Source organism: Strigops habroptila, chromosome 6 (assembly GCF_004027225.2).
Source record: "Strigops habroptila isolate Jane chromosome 6, bStrHab1.2.pri, whole genome shotgun sequence".
In the NCBI taxonomy this organism is placed as follows: domain Eukaryota; kingdom Metazoa; phylum Chordata; class Aves; order Psittaciformes; family Psittacidae; genus Strigops; species Strigops habroptila.
In genome coordinates, this window is record NC_044282.2 from 43506957 (window position 1) to 43529467 (window position 22511).

The following is a 22511-nucleotide window of genomic DNA, read 5'->3' on the forward strand; positions in this document are numbered from 1 at the left end:
GTCACTTAATTTTGATCTGCATATGGCCAAGCTCTTTTTTTTTTTTCTTTTTTTTTTTTTTTACATTAAATAACAATAGACAAATCTCAAATAGCTCAAAAGAGATTTGCTGTTATTTAACTTCAATACATTTGGGTGTCATCACTAAATTAAACACACTAAACACATGCACTGTTGTTATTATGTTCCTTGGTAGTGAACTATAAAAAAGAACAATGACCAGAACCAGATGAGGATGGCTTTTTTATAATATATGAAGTAGGTACTGTTTTTACTGAACAAATAAAACTGTGTTCTCATAAATTGTGCTATTTTACATGTAGAAGGGATGAGTTGTCTCTGGAAAACTGCATTCCAAAACTATCTGCATTAGCCTAATAAAATAATGTTAATTTAATTTCAATAGAAATACTCCTTTGTTCTCAGAAAAGTCAAAGTTTTATTTAGATTTTAGCATTTATTATATTGATAGCATACTATTTCTTCACAGAAGCATAGCATGTATTTTAACTTAAAGTGAATAAGTGAATGATATGAATACAGTGTGTGATCTCTATATAGTATACATGTGGATATGGGTATGGTTCTTGCCTAAATGCTTTGCTGTCTGGTTGTTTTTCTCATTTATTTTTAGAAAGTACGTGTTGAATTCTATAACATGAGTATAGGGAGAAGTAATGGCAGTGTTCCCGCTTACATGTAATAAACCTTTACAACCCACCTTAGAGGAAATGTATCTATATGGAAAAGTATATATATATCTAGTTGACAGAGTAGCAGGGGAAACGTAGTTTAAGCAGTAAAGTGTAATGGTATTGTCTACTTTCCAATTGCTTTTTGGAAAATAAACAAGCAAAATCACGTACATGCCAAATTTGTGTTCATTTAAAATAGAAGACCAGTATTTATTTCTGTGTTTTGGCTGATTAATAACACTAAGATTTCCTCTCAATGGAACATAGCTGAGTCCAAAATGAATGAATATATTGCATATGTATGTTGTAGTTAGAGGAAAAGTGAGGGTTTTCTTCATGCAAGACGATACTTAACCACAATATAGCCACGCATTAACTGATTTTTTTAAACTGTAAGCTTGATGAGACATTAGGAACAACAGCACTAGAGTTATAAAAGTAAACTCCATTAAAAAGCATATACACTATATCATGTTTCTGTGTTGCCCTTACATGAGCAACGTTACTGAATCTCGTTTGTTCCTTGGAAACATTATTTGCCAAGGGAGTAAGGGAAAACTTGGGAATACTGACTGAAAAGGTTAGTAACTGACCACCCTGATTCTTTAAAAATTATGTAAAATGGTATTTTTTTTAGTATAAATATTTGTTGATGATCTCGGAATGTAACTTCTGAACTGACAGGCATTATTAGTAATCATGCTTTTAAAGAATTTTACTGAAAAACATAAACAATAGGAGCCCCTATTTCTTGGACAGAAGACAATCCCATATTAGAGTAACATCAAAAGATTGTATGTCTTAAAAAAAAATCCAGACATTACATTGGACACCTATGACAGAACTTAAGAAAATTTAGGCCCTCCAGCTAAAGTATTTTAATAAGCTCATATTCCAATTACCACAAAAATCTGTTGCATGTCTAGATTTATTTAGAAGCATTTGGGCTGCACAGTCCCTGAAGCAACCAAACTTACATATGGCTTCAGCCTTCCTGGGAGACCTGATCTGGCAAGCATGCTCACTTCCTTCTGGCTTCATACTGTGGGTTTGTGTGGCCAAGGATCCCTGTACATAGAACGCAACTCAAGAAGAGGAGGGGTTCTCTTTTTATTCCTTGCCTCTCCTTCCTAAGCAGCCTGTGTCTGGGCTGCAGTGGTGCCTATTACCCACCAAGTCTTCATGCTTCCCACCATGTTATAGGGCAGTGACTGCACATGAAATGGTCCCCATTTGTTGCCCAGGCTCTGTCTCTCCCTGTACAGATATTTGAGGTCTATTTGTTCCCTTGCCTCTGAGTCAAAATTAGAAAGTCCTCTTGTAGTCTTTTCCTGTGCATTCATTCTCCAGTTTTAGCATTTACTCACCTCTTGACTTGCTTACCAACACCCATAAACTAAGTTTAAAGCCCTTCTTGTTAGGTTAGCAGATCTGTTCCCAAACACATTCCCTCCCATAAAAGCTGGTTTTAAAATTAATTGGCCTGTCATTGAGCATATTTGTAAAGTCTCTTCTCATTGTTAGAATCCTACATTGGTCTTTGTTTTAGAGTACTGAAGCAACTTGTCCCTTGCCCTCTCCCTGCTGTAAAAACTGATGGAAGATAAACATGAAAGAAGCCTTTCTGGGTTTTTTTTTTTCCATTAAGAGGTAATTAACCCAAATCTTCAGTGCTAATTACCTTCTGCAGGTTCCAAGGTATGTGCATAGTCATGGAAGATATTAATTGGTGTGGATAGCAACAGCAGCAGAAAAAGTACTAAGTTCCTCAAGCCTCACAATATTAGCTAGCTGAACGATCATGCTGGGATGGAAATGTCAAGAGTTTTGCAGATGGGAGTGAGAGACAAGCTACTGATCAGCTGTTGTGACCCTGCTAAAGGGCTGAAATCTTGTTCTAGGGTAAGTTGGGGCTGTTCAGCCTGGAGAAGAGAAGGCTGCGTGGAGACCTCATAGCAGCCTTCCAGTATCTGAATGGGGCCTATAAGGATGCTGGGGAGGGACTCTTCCTTAGGGACTGTAGTGGTAGGACAAGGGGTAACGGGTTCAAGCTGAAACAGGGGAAGTTTAGATTAGATATAAGGAAGAAGTTCTTTACAGTGAGGGTGGTGAAGCACTGGAATGGGTTGCCCAAGGAAGTTGTGAATGCTCCATCCGTAGCGGTGTTCAAGGCCAGGTTGGGCAGAGCCTTCAGCGACATAGTTTAGTGCGAGGTGTCCCTGCCCATGGCAGGGGGTTGGAACTAAATGATCTTAAGGTCCTTTCCAGTCCTAACTGTTCTATGATTCTATGATTCTGTGTAGGGACTTAATTTCATTCTGAAGGCTGCAGTAGAACGGTACTTGCACACTCACACCAACACCTCCTACTGCTGGATGCAGGCACTCTTTTCCCATCATTTAGCTTCCAAGACTCTCCTTTTCCTAACTTCCTGCCCTACTCACCCTTCCTACTCCCCTCCAGGAATCTTAGTCCCCTGCAGTTTGTGCACAGACAGGAGTTCAGCTTTGTATAAGTGATTTGCTGAGGAGAGGCAGGAATTTCATTAGCAAGAGGGAAACACTTGCTAAAAGACTGCTTTTAACCTTCCCCTTCTGCTTTTGGAGTAAAGAGGCTTGCTCACTCTCACATGAGCTCTGGTGAAGGGGACCCAGCATGGAGGTGGGACAAGATAGGCAGAGAGTACATGTACTTGGGACTGCTCAAGGCTGGTTTTGCCAGAATGTGGGATAATGCTAATTAGTGCATAATGATATTAGTATTGTGTGATACTGCCTATATTTACAATTCAGTCCTAGCATGATAGTGTCATGCTGGCCACCAGGATATATACTACAAATTTCTTAGCTGTTGCAGTCAGTCATGAGGCCTTCATTTTGACAGCTAAATTCTTAGTACTTTGACTGAAGAACTTCATGAGGCTTAAAACCCTAGTCTACAGCCCCATAATGCTGTAGGCAGGCTTTTAAATTTGAACAGCAAACCCCAAACTAATTCTGTTGTGAAGAAATTGCTATTAGTGTATTTTGTAAGTATAAACCTTATATATCTATTTGTAATGTTTATCAATCACAGTGAAAATGCAGCATATTCTGTTTGCCTGTAGTACTTGTCTACAAATAATTTCCCAACCAGTGCTATTGTTTGCAAATATTGGATATTTGTAAAATACGCCAGGCTAATTATTTGTGTATAGTTCATTTTAGTAAACACCATTTGTGGCCTAGCAATTAGATGCTTACCTATTCAGTGAATCTAATTTAATACATTTCAAAAATTGCTTTGCTGAGTCAGAGCTCAGATAGTATAACCTTTTTAACTGGAAAATAATGGAGAATAAGTTATGACTGGTGGATAATGTCACCTTGTAATTACTAAATAAAATGTATGGATATTTAAATGTTGTTCTAATTGAATATCAATCACTGAAATCTTTTTAAATGCCAAATAATATGATCTCTGAACACCTATGAGCAAAATCACTTATTCCAAAATAATATATATCTCTGTCATTGTTAAGATGATTATAATACTAATCTGTACTAATAAATTAATTTCATTCGCAGCCCTTTCAATACCTTTTATAAAATATTATATCTGTAACTCAGGAATGCTTATTTTGTTATAACCCTAAATGTTTTTATTAATAGTGAAACAAGGAAACCTTTACAATTACTAAATGAAGAAGTTTTAGATTATACTAAAAATCAATAAAAAGCAATTAAAATGCCAGTTTTCAACTTAAGCAAGTTTATAAATACTTTCAATCTCTTCTAGGCCATTCTTGTGTTAAAACCATTTTTTTTTTAATTTAAAGAAAATATCCAAATATGAAAAATTCATGTAAACAAATGTCTAAGTGTGAGGCAACACCGTGGTTTATGAAATATCAATAAAAGCAAAGTAATGCTCCCTTGGAAGAAAAAAAAAAAAAAGAAAGGTTTCATAAGACGCAAGGGTATCCTTTTAAAAACGGCTGGTAAGGTGAGGCGAGGAAAGGCTGGAGGCAGGATCTGAGCTCATTCTGAAGCCAATGAGCTTTTTGTCATTAACTCTGAATGGTGCATTGTCATCAAGGTGTTTCATATTACATCAGCAGCAGCAGATTTTTCACGTGCTTTCAAAATCCATCACATATCCAACTTAGCTAGCATTATAAACATATGTAAAGAATGTTAATTGACTTTTTACGGTAAAGCCTATTCAGAAGTTTAAACAAAACTTCTAGGTTTTGTTAATAAACCAGACTTTTTCTTTCTAACCTGAAAGGCAATCAAAGAATTGCTATATATATAGCACTGTCTAGCAAGTATCAATACTAATGAGTGATAATGACTAGTTCTTAAATTACATTAACTAATATTAATTAACATGATACTGCACTGGCATGTCACCAAGTTGACAAATGAAAAAACGTTGCAAACTAAAAAAGACTGTCTATGAAGTTTAAAACAGACAGAGAGGTCAAGTAGGCAGATAGCTTTTTCATAATTCAATTGCAATGACTAAACATTCAGGCACTGATACCTGCACATATGCTGGAAATTATGTCGGAAGTCATTAATAGTCCAGATCTAAGCAGTTTTCCAAAAGTTTTAAATAGTCAGCTTGGCTTTGTTTATTCTCTTGCATTTTATAAGGGTTGCTTTCCAAGAATAATGTATTTATTTTGTGGAAGAGTGACTTGAAATAAAGACAACTTCCAGTTAATGTCTAGCTGACAGATCTGATAGTGACTTACAGACAGAACGTTTCAATAATTTTAAAATGTAATAAGATAAAGCAGTACCAGTGTTGCCATCTAAGTGTCTTCCCACAGAAAAAAACTATGTAAAACATTATTTTTATGTGATAAATGGTGGTGATGGTTGTTCTCTCAAAAACTTTTTTTTTCTCCAGTCTAAAACATATATGTGCACTTGGCAAGGGGATAGCCTGTGTTTCACAGTCGACTTTGCTCTGGGATTTACCTGTTTTGACAGTAAAACAAAGGTAAGAATTAAAAGGAAAGAAAACACAACTCTGTTTTATTTTACTATTATTGAAATTTTTATTAACCATAAATTTTTATGTTGATCAATAATGGTCTTTTTTTTATGTTGATGAGTATTTCTTCCTCAAAAGTAGTGAACTTTTTGTTTATATAGCACTACTGAAACGTAGTCAGTTTGGGACTTGACAGGCACAGTTACAGTTGTGCCTTAGCATGTAAAGATAAATTTTGGAGAAAGATCTAAAAAAAAGTAATTTTCTTTTCAAGTAATAAAAGCAAATGAATGTTATATTTAGCAAAGAACTTGGTTTCTTATAATGAAAAAACTTCAAGATTTTTAAAAGATTACCAGTCATGAAAGAAATGAAGTGTCACCTGATTTTGTTTGTTTTGAAGCTTCAAATATAAAGTAGGTTCAATTATTCTTCCATCATAAGAAATGTAGACCGTGTCTAAAATAAGCAGAACAAGGGCAAACGCATTTCAAAATCATAATTTTTAAGATTAAATTCACCTATCATGCGAAACAGTGGCTATATATAAAGTGCCTGTGGGATAGATTATGATACATGCCAACTTCTAAACCGTGTCTATAATTCTACTATTTTCTATATAATCTAGTGATACTTTTATTTAAATTATTATGAATGGATTTATACATTTATTGCCAGTAGAAGCAACCTTACATGCATAAAATGTTACTGCATAAATAGAGCTGTACAGTAGAAGGTCTATCTGAAATATGGTCTTTACCTCCAAACTGAAAGGATTTTTTAAAGATATATTAAAGAAATTCAATCAGTCATTCTGAGATGAGACAAAACATACTGAATTTTTAAATGCTGACACAGGATCTAGCTTTTGTGTGTACAAGTACATTAATTTTTCATCTGTGTGAGAGATGGTGCATCCTCAAGCCTGAGTGAGGCAGTAATGGGTGGCTTCTGCAGGTCATCTTATTTCTGATAATTGTCAGATGGAGATAACTGTGTTGGCCCATACTCATAGGTTTTTCAGAGTATTTCCTAGCAACACTGGATAGATTGGTGAAGTGGTTGAGCAATTAACAGTTCATCAGAGACACAGAAATTTTGCTGAAAAAAATATTTTTTCTTTGAGGTAATGAATTTCAAATTAAAGTCACCTACTGATGCAAAGAATGCTCTTACACAACAACAGGTGTTCATACAGGCTTATTAAAATAAAGGCCCTGTCTGCTCTAGGACTCTAAGACAGGATCTCAAATTTTGGTCAACCAGCTTATGTGCTCATTAAAAAATATTCTTTTTTACAGTCTGGGAAATAATATAAAAAGGGTCTTCTTATTAGAAATAATGAAACAAAAAAGGTAAGAACTTTTGCTTAGGAGTTTGATGGGTTAACTCTGGTTGGACACCAGGTGCCCACCAAAGCCCCTCTATGACTCCCCTCCTCAACTGGACAGGGGGAGAAAAATACATTGAAAGGCTCATGAAATTGAAATAAGGACAGGGAAAGATCATTGATTGGTTACCATCATGGGCAAAACATGGCTCAACTTGGAGAAATTAATTTATTACTAATAAAATCACAGTAGAATAATAAGAAATAAAACCAAATCTTAAAACACCTTCTCCCTACCCCTCGTCTTCCCAGGCTTAACTTTACTCCCAATTTTCTCTACCTTTCCCCACCAGTGGCACAGGGAGTCGAGGAATGGGAGTTGCGGTCAGTTTATCACTCATTGTCTCTGCCACTCCTTCCTCCTCAAGGGGAGGACTCCTCACTCTTCCCAGCTCCAGAGTAGGGTCCATCCCACGGAAGACAATGTTCAGGAACAGGCTGCTTCAGTGTGGGTTCCCGCGGGGTCACAAGTCCTGCAGCAAACCTTTTCCAGCACGGGCTCCTCCCTCCATGGGGCCACAGGTCCTGCCAGGAGCCTGTTCCAGTGTGGGCTTCCCACAGGGTCACATCCTCCTTCGGGCATCCCCCTGCTCCAGCGTGGGGTCTTCCAGGGGCTTCAGGTGGATGTCTGCTCCACCATGGACCTCCATGGGCTGCAGGTGGATATCTGCTCCACCATGGACCTTCATGACACCCCCATGCAGAGAGACAGCCTGCCTCACCATGAGCTGCAGGGAAGTCTCTGCTCTGGCGCTTGGAGCACTTCCTGCCCCTCCTTTTTCAATGACCTTGGTGTTTGCAGAGCTGTTTCTCTCACATATTGTCACTCCTCTCTTCAGCTGCTGTTCTACCTCAGTTTGTTGTTTGCCTTTGGGGTTTTTTTGTTTGGTTGGATGGGTTTTTTCTCTTTCTTAGATATGTTATCAAGAGGCACTACCTCTGTTGCTAATGGGCTCAGCCTTGGCGAGCAGCAGGTCTGTCTTTGAGCCATCTGGCATCGGCTCTATTGGACATAGGGGAAGCTTCAAGAAGCTTCTCACAGAAGCTACCCCTGTATCCCTCCCCACTACCAAAACCTTGCCATGCAAACCCAACACAAGGAGTTCAAGCATCTTTTAGAAAACTCTTTTCTTGATTATTTTTGCAGGATTCTTAAACTTATTTGAAAGAATTACTTCGTTTCCTACATGTTCTGTTCCAGGGTCATCCATTCCTACATGTTCTGTTCCAGGCTTAATTCATTTTACCATTCTGGGCCTGTCACAAAGATGCTCTTGTGGCCTGCAGCTGCTTCATATCTAATCATAGAGCTTCTTTTTATCTGTTGGCTTGGTTGTTTCATCTTCCCCATCCTGTGCCTCTAGCCACTCACCCAAGATAAAGGGATCCCAAAGTATGCATTTTCTTCTGCCTTCCAGAGCCATCTACTTCTCTTCGTTTCCACTCAGTGTCAACTGTTGAGAGAGATGATTACTCCAGCAATGCTTATTACTGCTAAATTGTTCCTAAGTTCTTCTTTCATCTCCACCCTAGCAGTTATATAGCGGACATTCATCTATCTTATTTAGATCCAAACTTATTTAAGCTTTGAATACTTAGTGGGTGGTCTAATTAGGGCCACTGGACCCAGTTAAAATCTGTTCATGAATGTAAATTTTAAGCACCATCAAGATGCTGTAGCATAGTTGGGTTTTTCTTCATCTGTTATGTTTGTTTAAGAAGTCAGTGATGTTTACGTCTCCAGGGAACCAAGAAATGGAATGAGGCTTTTTGTGCCTTCTGTAAACACTTTTTAATTTATAGGGCATTTCCTTTAAAACTATGAAGTGTCTGAAGACCACTGGTAGCACTGATCTACATAAAAAAATATTTTGCAATGTGGTATATTGGAAAATGGAACATAGCAAACTTTTTTCTGTGTGTGCTTTTGAAATCCCCTTCAAAGTATTTAAATTGTGTTTCTTCAGCAGTGTCCAGAGACTGAATCACATTTCAACGGATGCATAGAATTTTCATTAAGATTATAGTCATAAAGGAAACGTCAGCAGGAAGTCCGGACGCAAATTGTTACCTTGTGCTTTTTTAAACTTGCGTATTTTCAGATGATCAATAGAAAACATTAAAATAAATACAGAAAATGACATTGGTTTCAAAAATAATTTCCCATTATTTGTTTTTAAGAAGTATCTCCATAACTACTAAAACATACCTGTCAATCTAGGATTTGCCAACAGTAGTAAGATGCCAGGCATAAACCTGGAAGGTACCAAGAAGCCTAGAATTCTTATATATTTTACAAACAACTATGTAATGTAAAAAATATTTTTATGGTTTGCAAGGCTACATTCAATAATATCTTTGCATTTCTGTAGCTTATTTTATCTGAGGATTTCAAGCCACGTTATACACATCAGTAAATTCAGCTTCACAACATCTGTGTAAGACATTCGTATCTATGTTATGCAGATGAACCAGGTGAAATATGAATGATCAAGATGTGGTATAGAACTATGTTTATAGTGAAGCAGATACAAATATCCTCATGGATCTTTCTAGATGCCATGGATTTTGATATTACATAGGCAACTGAAATATTTACATTTCAGATAATTTCTAAATGATTGTTTAATTAGTGACTATAAATATTCAATCTTTTGCTTTCACATATGACACAGAATTGTTAGTTTTATTTGCTCTGCAACCAGCCTGTTATAATGTGCTATGTTTACTTTCTTAATGGTTTATCTATCTCAATATATAAACTTCCATCATCAATTTACAATCCTAGGTAAAAGTGTGTAACAGAGTTCTTAATCAAATTTCTTTCTCTTTAGAATGTACTGTGGAGGTTTAGATTCTCTCAGCTCAAAGGCTCTTCAGATGATGGGAAAACAAGAGTAAAGCTGCTATTTCAGAATCTAGACACCAAACAAATTGAGACAAAGGTACGTAACAGCCTCTTTCTCAGTTTAGTAAAAAATGAAATGAAATTACTAGCAAGGCATCAAAAATTCCATTTACTGCTGCACATGCATATGAGGAATTCCACATCACACTTTGTATTTTTTTCCTGTTTTCTAGAAACTCCACCGTAAATGGAAGTAATTTAAAGATTTATTACACTATTTGTACAAGTCTGTTACTGAGTTGTGTTAGGATGCTGTTATACTGTTTTAGAAAGATGATTTCTGTGAAGTTGTTTAGTCAGCCTATAATAGATATATCTAAAATCTGCTTTTAAAATTATAAAGGAAAAATAAAATTATTTAAATGCTAAATACATTTTTATGCTGCTGTATAGTAGACTTAACATTTTAAACAAATGTGAGTTTAAGGTTTAGCAATAAAATTAAAGATTATGTAAATTTTATTAGCTTAAAAAAGGGAATATTCTTGCAAGAGGCCAAACAATTCCTGTAACCTACTGATTCTACTATGAAATAAGAGCACTCAGTCCTCTTAAGGATCTGGAATTAAGTTGTGGAGGCATCCAGTCACTACTATAGATGAGATATTACTGGTGTCTTTTTATTCTTTTCCTCTAGCAATCAAATAAAATTGTGAAACTTAGAATTCAGATTCCCATCTGAATTTCAGCAGTTTCTAATCCAGGTTTGTAGTTTGAATCATCATCTGGGGGTTTGTCTGTAATACCTTAATCAGCACTGATTCTGTCCTGTGATGAAAAAAGTAGTAAGAACAAAATCCCTAACCTTGCTTACCATAAAGTTACAACAAATGCAATATGTCTTTCTTTATACATCTATATTGGTGAGTTGCTCAGTATTTCATCAGTAAACTTAACCCGAGTTGTCTGTTGGCTCTAGTGTAAAAGATACTATATAATACAAATTTTCCATGTAAATTTTCCAGTGAACAAATGTGAGCAGATTTCACAGTAAAAAGTAACCCCGTGATGTAAATCTAATCTTCCTTCCAAATTGCAGAGTCTCAGGAGTGACTAAATCATTTTGGCTAAAATTTTCTTTTAAAAAGTAATCTGTTGTGGAAAATTGGTATGGTAAATAACAGCTGAAACATTTTGTATTTGGAAAAGCCGTATATAGCTTATGTACCTGAACACAGGATCCACTACTGAGAAATTACAAGTTATCTTACTAAAAGTAGATATTCTTAGCCTACATGCCATATACCCTGAATTTTCAAGGTTGCTTGAAAAAAAAAGATCAGTACTTCCATGATTGTTATGGATGCTTTATCTCCCTTAGCTAAACTGTAGACACCTGAAAGATAAGACTTTTTTTTCCCAAGCATATTTTAATTCAGGATTTCCCTTTTCTTCTCATTTTTTGTTCCTTTTATACTCTGTGGAAAAGAAAAGATGCAATTATATTTTAACAATTTATTCACCCTGGGAGCAGAGAGATAGTTTACATATCTTTCTTCACTGCACTTGCTCTTTTACTAACTTGGTCTCAAATATTTCTTTGAAGAAAGAGAGGAAAGAAATCATGGTGTTGCTAGATTATTTTGAGCCATATTAAAACTTCAACTAAATGTTGCTGGTCTCATACACTTCTTGTCTGTTACACATACAACTTAAGAGCCCTGCATATTTACCTGAGTGCATTCAGTATGCTTTCTTCACTGACTTTTAGCCTCAAATCTTCTGTAATTTCAGGGTGGTAGAGTGGTACAATGTGATCTATTTTGCAATTAGTCTCTACAGCAATTTTGCAGTAAATCCTATTCTCTTTAAAACAGGTCAGGAGAGTGCTCGAGAAAACGTATTTCTATTTTAGATTTACTGTCTTCATCTGAAAGGATATTTTTTCCATATTAATACTTGTGAGAGATATGGCGAATTAAGGAGAGTGCAAGCAAAGCTCTCTCTTTATAGCAACATCAATCTCTAATATCAATAAACCATAATCTAATACTCAAGGCCTTCTATATTTTTATTAACATGGGTTTTGGTTGCGGAAGCCTGACAATTTACTACTGAAATCTTGAAATTTTGAAAAACATTTGCAAGATGATGGTAAATAAGAGTGAAGATTTTGCCTGTGTGACGGTATTGGACAGTCTGGCTGCTGTTGGAAATCTATTTTAATATTTGCTGGAATGCATGATTTTAGTTGGCTGCTCTTAGACAAGCATCTCCAGAATAAATTTTCAGGTGAGTTTCTCGTGCATTAGCAAAGTTTGCATCTGTCACCGTATCATTTAGAAGTGTTTCAGATTTAGCAGTAGATAGTTACATTTGGAATCACTCAAGCTGAAAGTGAAAAGCCGTCTGACTCTTCCAGGTCCCTGTAGAACACTGTTAAAAGACATAAGTACAATTGGTAGAGGTGCAATTATCTGGCTTTGACTACTGGCATCATAGATATGGTTCTTGTGCTTGCAGGGTAAGAGCACCATTTTAGCTTATTCTTCTCTTTGTGCAAGTGACAGTCACAAAGAGGAGGCCAAATAAAAGTTTATAGCCAAAGAAGCTTTCAAACCATAGCTGATAATTTATCTCTGCGTGTTTATAACAGTCTTAGCAAGCTGTGCAATACTAATACATTTGTTCTCAACCACAATATGGCAACCAAACCCTGGTATACTTGCAAGATATAAAGCTAAACTTAGAATTTCCATTTCCATTTTGAATTCCATGTGGGCTGGAGCTAAAACCTAGATATCTTTGTTCTTTTTTTACAGAAGACATAGTTATCATTTGAATCTGATTGAAATAAGTGGAATAATACAGTAGTAATAGTTGTGCTTTTATCAACAACTAATAAACACTGAGGCTTACCAATGTCCTTGAAGTCATGAAACTCATAGGCCACAATAGCATTATCTGTCAGTGTCTTCAGTGCCTTCATTATCTGCCTTTTAGGTGATACAGGCTCATGTCTTGTTCAAATAGTGATTCAACAGCTCTTGGAAGTAATCAATAAAATGAAGTGTGTGTGTGGTAATGATGCAACAGGCCTGTCAAGCTCTTTATGATATGTAATAAATCCAATTCTCACAGGTGGGTGGACAAAACAAGAACATATATTTTTCTTACTTGGCTGTGCACATACAGTGATCGAGGTCAGTGCAGTGTACACATTTTTCATGTTCTCAGTACCAGCAGGTAATTTTGCAGTCTTGTCCTCCCACTGCTTTAATCCAGTCTTTTATGTTCTTCTCTTGCTGTCTTCCTTCTGGTGTCTTTGTTGTACTTAATCCACTGATTAGGATACATAAAGTAAATTGAAATAGCTTTGGTTATTGAAATACTAGACATGCACAGATTCTTCTAAATACACCAAAATTAAACTGGCAATCTTAATTAAAGAAAAGAGCAGCAATCACAGACAAGGCAAGCAAGCATAAGGATGGTGTTAGATAATACAAAGCAAATGAAAGTTAGTCAGTCATCTACCTGGCTGGGTATGGAGAGAAATGTAACTTTAAAAAAAAAAAAAAAAAAAGGGAAAAATAATTTTTCGGAGCAATTATTTGAAAGAAGAGTCATTGGTGTTATTTTCTAGGAAAAATTCACATTACATTCCAAACCTGAAGAGGTCAAATTTCCACCCTTAAAGCCACATTCTCTTGCTAAAAGACATATTGTTTCCATGTCCTCTGACTATGCAACATCTACATTTTCCCAAGCCGGGTGGCTATCCCTGTCTTTTACCAAATCATATTTCCAAACTAACCCCCAGTCCTCTTCCTCTTTCCTTGTAATATGCATGCAAGCTATATCCACCACCAGAACACCCATTCCCTGAGCAATCTCTATCCTGAGCCTTCAAAAATTTGGACCCCAACTTCTGTTTTGGATATATATATGACTATTCTTCAACATCTGCACCTGACTAGCTAGCTTCAGGATTGTGAAGGCAGCCAGCATAGACATCAAACATCCTTCAAATACAAAGCACCGTAGCCTTACCCCCATTTGTGTTCTCCTGGGTTAAATGCTACTGTGATAAGCTACATTTCTGGGTGCTTCTGGTACATGAAGCCTCAGGTGGACTCCCTCCTCTGTGACACCACCATAGCTGACCACATCTAACAGAGCCCTGCAAGAGGACACCTGCAGAGTTCTGCTCCTCTTTTATGATCCCAGATGATCGCTCACCCCTGTGGATAGCCTAACATAAAATAGTGAAGAAGTGAGAGAACATGAGAGAAACAAACCAGCTGTTAAAGTGCATGAAGAGTGCTTGCATACCACCTGTTTGGCTACCGAGCTCTGTTACAGCTTCCAAAACTAGCATCATTCTTGAAAATAATCCTCCTGGCTGAGGGACCTGCACTATTAAATGGAGAAAATAAAGTGCCGTCTTCACATAAAACATAAGTTTACAATATGATACTGTTCCTCTTTCAACTGTATGTAGATTATCTTTTATAGAAAATATATTATTATTGTTGTTTATATTATTATATATTATGTATTATGTATTATATATTATATATAATATATATTATAAAATATATATTTTATATATATTATATATTATATACTTTATATCATATATAATACATAATTTACATATCTATACATAAATACATAAATGCATATTTATATATATACTTTTTTATATTATTAATTTTGATATGTATTTTATATATGTAATATATATAAAATATATTATATATTTTATATAACATATAATACATAATACATAATTTACATATTTATACATAAATACATATTTTTATATATATAATATATATGATATAATATACTGTGAACTCTGATAAAAACAAAGAGAACTCTGCAGTAGGGGCATTGGGAAGAACTGATTGCCAGTAATGAGACATTCCTATATTTGCTCTTTTCTTATCCAAAAGTCTTCACATAACATTGTTAAAGTAGTCTGAAATCCTGCCTACAATCTGTGTTAAATTACTTCTGATTGCTTATCATGATAAACATATATAGATTAGAAGTGCATGAATCCAGAGTAGAGAAATGAAAAGCTTTGGGAAAGTCTGTCTTCATTTGACCATATTTGGTCATTGTGCTGAATGTCAGAACTGAGATAACATTGTTGGATGATTTCAGTTATTTTGGAGCACATCTAAGATGAACATGAGTGAGTTCATGTTTTAGAATTTACTGTTTTTAAAGATGATTATTCAGGAGGTGTAAACCTTTTACTTGGGCCAAGAACTGATATACTGAGACTTGTATTATTTGATACTGAGTTGTATTTCATTAATAATCATGAGTGTGTACTTCATTTTAGTTTTATAAAACTTGGACAATAAGAGTTAAATAATGGCACTTTTTTATTAAAATCTTTATATTAATCTTATATTAATATTTATTAATATTAATATATTGACAGTAGATGTCTACTGTCAATAAGATACATTTTAAAAAACTTTTTCCCATACTTGCTCCGTAACTATCAAGCAAAATAGAAACAGCAGATTTTCTTATGCCCCAAAAGAATCAGGGTAAAGATTACGTGGGCTTAAATTCGTCAAAGGATTTTAACCAACATTCGTGCTTCATTTTTCTTTTACAACAAGATCTAATTTTGAGTATGAGGCCCAAATGATTACTTCTGCAACCAAATGCCAGTTATTAACAGTTACCTAAGTGCTTAGCTTGATACAAGTTCTCAAGAGAACTTTTTCTTCTTTTAGTATGATTACTAAATTTGTTGACTAGCAAGTATGCAAAAGCAGAGTTTTAAGAGGTTTTTGCTGCTTCCCTCAATGTTAATTTATTTTCTCCTTATTTAACTAGGTATAAATGATGACAAATAGCACATTTTACTTATTGGTTATATCAGTTTATGCCCCTATTTTTTTATTAGGATTTAATTAGGATTGTTTTGTGTTCACTGCTTTTTTTTATAATCTTGGAAATGTCAGTTTGTAATTTGTATAAAATAGCAATTTATAATAATCTGGTTTAAATTGCTAATTACTTCAACTGTTGGCATCAAAAATAGCTGTACATTTTTTCTTAATTCAGATGGTTGGGGTTTTTTTTTTTGAAGGTTGTAGGAAAACCGGTCAACAATTTCAGAGAAGAATTTTTGAATGGAGGGGAGGGCTATGTTAACACATTCTCAAAGTTGTTTAAGTAATTGAGAATTTCTTGAGTTTCTGGGTTCTGGAAGGAGTTAAAATTTGTTTGTCTGATAATGACCCATCCAAAACAAATGATTACATGCATCTAAAAATCTCTGCTTACGTATTCTTTGCAGGATGTAAGGTCTGAAAGCATAGTTCTCTTAGGCTTCTGTGTGCACTAAGCAAGCACTATAAGGAGGACAGCTTGCTGCCAAACTTTCTGTGTTCCAAGCCTATCGCATCTGAGGTCATTCCCTGTAGTTTTTGTGGATGTTTTATAGAGGATAAAGACATTTCTAAGGCCTGTAACACCAGGGAAAGAGTGTATCTTGGGAACTTGTTGAATATCATTCTATTACTCTTGTTGTCCAGTAATACTGCTTATTGTCATCTTATGCTGGAGAGAATAGACAGTAACAGAAAATTACATCTTCCTAGGAATAATAAATTTGCTTAGTGGGAAATAAAATCCCTGAGACAATAAATTATGCATGCCTGAGGTTGTAAAGAAACTGTATACAATTAAAAAAAAAAAAAAAAAGAATTTCATTATCATGAACTAGAGCCCTCAAATATTGTCAGGGTGTAACGGTTTCTTTCTGACACTCCTCGTTTCTCTTTGCCTTTGCTGCTCCTTGCTTCTTACTTGTTTCCTCTGCTCCAGAGTGGCTCCTCCATCCATTGCGGTCTCTTCAGGGGTGTTAACCTGCTCTGTCGTGGATCATCTCCTAGTGCACTGGCCTTGTTGTGAATTTTGGAGAATTTACTACCCTTTCTTAAATGTGTTTTCCCAGGGGTGCCACACCTGGGCTGCGGGGTTGGCTTATCTGTGCCCTGTGGTGGGTGGGTTGAATCCTGCTGGAATCGGCTGTGTCCTCACAGGCGCTCCTGCAGCTCCCTCCCACCAAAAATTTCCGAGTTACATCCAATATAGGCTCAAAAAATCATGCCCTACACATATCAGTGAACAATTTAAGACATTTGTTAGTAGTAAACCCACTCTCACCTAGTAAATTCATGGTCTTTGATAGCAAAATAGTGCAATGGTGAATTTTTCCAGAATATAGTAACCTTGAATTCCAAATATTCTGTTTGAGGCAGTTTTGTTGAGAAGATACCATAAAATACTGTGATAGGAAAAGCAGAAGTCCAGTAGTTTGCTTTTTGTTTAAAGGCAAGCATACAGAGTGTGTCTCGATAAACTACTATTTCAATGTTGTTGAAAACAAATGTCTTCTCCCTAAACCAAAAATTGTCCCAAGTGTCCCCACAATAGATTTACCAGCTGCAGACTTTACAAATAGTAGTATAATGTAAGTTGAACTTGTTTCTTATATCATATTTGTGGTTGTTGTGTCAGAATATCACTCCATTTCTGTCTGGGGAGATTGGGAAAAAAAAAATTAACTTATGCACAGAAGATGAAATATGTTATAAAAAAAATCAAGGGAATCTGAGAACTGGTTAGGAGTAACTCTGCCTTTCTTTGTGAATTAGGTCATATGAATTTCATACGCAGCCTTATTTCTATATGGAGGCTGTGTTGTGACTTCACCTTAGCTTTTGCCCTACTTGTCAGAGGCTGCCAAAGCATGTGTCCTCCTCACCCTCCCCGGCTGTGATATGATACTGCATCATCCCCAAACATCCTTAACTTATCAAATGCTTTAAAATATGTTGCAATGTTTGAATGTTCTTGCAAGTTTAATGCTTTCATTGTCCAAGCTGAGTAAAATGTAAATAATATAGTAGACACAGAGTGAAAATTAAATTGACATGTAGCACTGCCAGTGAACAAGGTACAGATATGCATATTTTATTCTTAAAGCTTTTATCTTTAGAGTTCCCTATAAAGATTCAAATTTTCATTTGAAGTCCAATTGTTGTTTGCTGACTAGTCTGTTCTGTATTTATGTAAAATGTTTATAAACCTGAAAATGAATTCACATTTTCTCTTCCTTTTTTTCCCTTTTACTTCCTCTTTCAGGAACTTGAATTTCAGGATCTGACAGCAGTTTTACACTGTATTCACTCCTTTATAGCAGCAAAAGTGGCATCTGTGGATCCAGTATTCATAGACAGTCAGAGTATTGCAAGAAAATATATGTACACTAACTGATATTAGATTATATGTTGTGACTATGGGAAATAAATTATTTTCTTAAAGAAAGTAGTTATTTCATTCACAATGTTGCAAATTCGTGATTTTATAAGAAGTCTATAGTTGTGTTATTGTAACATTAAGAGTTTCCACAATTCGTTAAACATTTTGAATCTCTGAGATAACAAATATTAAGTCAAACTGAATCAGTTTGTCATCTTCAGCATACATCTAAAATTCTAAGTGAATGTTCACTCAACATGATTTGTGGTGTCATTTTGATTTCTGTTGTCATGGTCATACATACTCCCCCTTATTAGGTAGAAATGTGGAATAACATTTCAAAAGTATGTGTCCAAAATTTGGCCTCTAAGTCTGTTTTCAAAAATGCTGGGCACACAGACAATTTCTACTAGCCTTCACTGTAGAAAAGAACTAATTATTGAAGACAACTGCCATAGGAATTGAACTTTTATCTTGCTTCTATATGTTTGAAAAATTATAGTTCCACGGTCCAGTTCTTTCAAGGCCTGGGAGTTTAGCTCTGGGAAAACAGTAAGTGCTCTATTTCAGATTGAGGAAAAGACCTACGCACCCACATGGCTCTAAGTGTATTAAGTAGGCCCAGTGATGCACAAGCCTAATGTTAAGTATGAATTTAAATATCATGGTAGATCCACTGAAGAGCTTTAGACTCTGCTAAAAAGCCTAAAAATATCTTCTCAGTTTTAGATAACTTGCCATGGGGTTTTCTTATCTATTAATAAAGCTTCCGTGAATCATTCATTTATTCATTCATAGATTGCCTTGATGCTATCCTTTGCCTTGATGCTCTGTATGGTTGAGAACAGCTTCTCTAATAACTGTTTTAGCTTCTCTAATAACTGTTTTGTTTGGAAAAGGGTGCTTCCAGTATAGGGTGAGCATAACAAAACATGAAGATTTTTCTGGGCCATCCAGTTTTGGTTTTTTGGTTTTTTGGTTTTTTTTTCCTACAGGTCTAACTTTGACTTATACACAAATGAAGTGGGTTTTGTCCTTTCTAAGGAAATAATATGGTTGTACTTTTAACGTATTCCTAACCTTCCTTCTGAAATCATCTTATATGCATAGATAATACTTCCTGCTATTGAAAAATTATATAAAAGGAAGGCATTTTAATCTTAGGGCATTCACCTGTAAGTAATACCAAATATTGCAGGTTTCTGTGATAGAAGTCTTAGTTGTTCCCAAGTTTTGAGGTAGCATCAGGCAATTAGATTTTTTTCTTCAAGAACATAAAACAATCAAAAAATCAAGCAGGGAGAATATCCTAAATAGATACAATGGATATTGAGCAAATTCATCAAAGTTCTCCCTAAATTTTAGGAGTCTAGTAAAGTGTCCTGCTAAAGTAAAAGCCTAAAGTTACTGTATCCTAAGGAAAAGAGGTAGGTGCCTTTAAAAGCTCTCAGGTGAGGAGTGTTTTTACATAACTTTAGTGCTTAAATTTAGTCAGAAAAGTTCCCCCTCTCAGATCTTAAGACAGGTAGGTGTCTTGACAGACTGTAATGGGACCTCAGGCACTTAATTTAAATGGATGCTTGTCTGTCCACCTAAAGCTTAGGTACAAATAAAGTGTCTAAAGTAGCTGATTCGATCCTACCATAAGGATTAGCTGTTGCCAAGTGTTATTCATAGACAAATTCATTTGAACAGTAGGGACTCTGTTTGCAATTCCAGCATTGTTTATGGTTCTAATGTTGTTTGCAAGGAGACATAGTAGGAATGCTAACTCCTGTTAAAAGAATACTTAGCAAAGATGAGAAATATTTTTATTAATTGTAAATAAATATTTATAACTATTATGGTATTTTCTAAGGAAGATCATCCCAATTTTATATTACATTTTTTTCAAAAAAAAAAAATCAAAAATTGTCTTGTTTCTCCAACATGCTTTTATTCAAAATGTTTCATTTAATATTCAGCTTTCCATTTTATTTTCAGCCCTTTGTATTTACTGAGATTTTAGCATTCACAAATTATAGCATTAAAATGTGAATAGTTTTCTTACAATCAATTCTCAGTTAGTAGCATGAATGATTATAACTGACAGAGTGTCTGTAGGATGAATTGTTCCTTCAATTTTGCTTTTCTGCTATTTTCTCATATAGGAGGTTCAACACTAATATGGAACAGTAGGAAACTGCACCAACCAGTACTGAATTGATACTTCAGTCAGGTCTCTAGACTTAATGCTTTAATTATCATGTGATTAAAAACACCATGTATCTCCCCAAATACTGCAAATAAAAAATAAAATAAAATAAATTAAGTTTAGTTTACTAAATAATCTTTCATTTCTACCAAAAAATTCTGCAATTCAAAATGAGCATTATTAATTTGAGGCTTTTTTTTTTTTCTTTTTCAGGAGCAGTTGGATATTACACACTTTCCTTAGCCACCTTCAGCTTTTTATATGAGGTTGCTTATACTGATTTGAAGTAATTTTGTTATTAGTTTCATGGAATATCTAAATTCCTTTGGTCTTTTAATGAGCTGTGTTCTCTATCACTATTGCAAGACAGTAGTTTTCTTCTGATATGTCCAAATCAATCTCAAGGAATATTAGAGAAAAATTTCTTATAAATTCACTCTCTGGATTTAAGGGTTGTGTTTTAGAAATCATTCTCCAAACATATTTTTAATGAGGGATGTGCTGATCCTTGTTAGCTTACTTGCTTCTTGCTTCCTTTCACATTCTGCAACAATCTCAAGGCAGGGACTAAAGGCCGGTCTTCTGAGGAAGTTGCTGGAGCCTAGGAAAAGCTAATAAACTGCTAGTTACTCAGCCGTTACATAGGTTGCATAAGACTGCCATAGCAACTTGCATTTCTCTGTAATTGTCTTGACAGGGTAACATACACCTCTTATGTGAAAATGCTGTGCTTCCGATTTGTTTGGTTACTTAGATTCATTCCTTTTTTTTTTTTGTTGTCAGTAAAGCATATTATTTTATCATTGCCTTCAGAGCATATGTCGTAGAACATACATATATTTTCCCTCCCAAGAACTCAAAGTTCTTGAGTATTTGCACCAGTCTTCAGCTCACTGAAGACCTCAAAATAGTAGGATGCACAAACAGTAGATAGATCTGCTGGTGGGTAGGTAAATTTTGCAGTCACCCCTCAGGAATCACACACTGAGGCAGAGGACACTGGGCAGCTGGAATGTCAAATATTTAATTGTCAATCAAAACAAATGAGAAATTTTAATATGATTTGTTCGTACTTGTAATATATTAAGCTTTAGTCTTACTAACTCATTATTTATTTGTGCATAGCTTTTCTTTATTTTTTTTTTTAGGAAGAAAAAGTGGTACCAGAATTGAATAAGGGGTAAGGGGAGAGAGACATTTGCTACAGCAGAGCCATAAATAGCAGGCTGGAGAAAGAAGCACACAAACATAGAGTTAGAAAATTGTGCACCATCACAAAATCAAGATAGCCACTTACGACTAGGAACAAAGTAAATCCAGCATAATTTCTGTATATCTGGATTATCTTTGTGTCTTTATTTTAAATTCAAAGCATGGTTAAAAGGCTAAAAATAATCCTATTTGTATTTGAGAATGTGGGTAGTACCCTTGATTTAAATCAGAGCAAGGCTCATCAGTGGCGTATAAACTAAGGAGTGGTAAAGCATGGATTTGGGCACTGATCTTGAATCATACTGCTGACTTGTTGGAATAATTTCTGGCAATTTTTGCTCCACAGTGGTTAAAATCTGCAGAAAAAATCCTGGGCACAGTCGAAATATAGACTCAGCTCAGGTCTGTTCCCAGTGAATGGCTGGGTTGTGCTACCCTGTTTAAAACACCAGAGCATCTCATAGAGGGGATGTGGCCAGACCCTACCAGATGACCTCAGCGATATAAAAGAGGTCCTGACAATTTTAGTTATAAGTTTAGATGTTGCCAGAGAGTCTCTCTGACTTCAGTTGGAGCAGAGCCTCGCCCACTGTATCTGACCTATATTATTTAATTTTATTTTTACTTATAATCATAAAGCGTATAATTATAATATCGAGGCTCTGCTGATCCAAAGCTCAAGTTCTGGAAATCTGACTTAATTCTTTTCACAGCAGGATCTTATAAAAAGTATTTCAAAGTGATTTCCACCTTTGAGCCAGTAGGCCTGAAGCTTAAACGGGGAGGGGGAGGACTAAGCTCTGACAAATTTTGCAACCATAAATCTAAAATCCTTTCTTATATCTGAACTACATTAATTCGTAAGTAACTTCAGACAAGGCA

The 22511-nt window shown here is 35.4% G+C and overlaps 1 protein-coding gene across 1 annotated transcript in view; it reads left to right on the forward strand.

The window, feature by feature from the left end:
• Positions 1-18257, forward strand: part of SNTG2 (syntrophin gamma 2) — a 157811-nt gene extending 139554 nt beyond the window's left edge. The window contains exons 15-17 of the mRNA XM_030491170.1: positions 5595-5687; positions 9906-10016; positions 18107-18257. Of these exons, the coding sequence (XP_030347030.1) occupies positions 5595-5687; positions 9906-10016; positions 18107-18238 (336 nt within the window). The 3' untranslated portion in view covers positions 18239-18257. The remainder of the gene's footprint in view (positions 1-5594; positions 5688-9905; positions 10017-18106) is intronic.
• The last annotated feature ends 4254 nt before the right edge of the window (positions 18258-22511 follow it).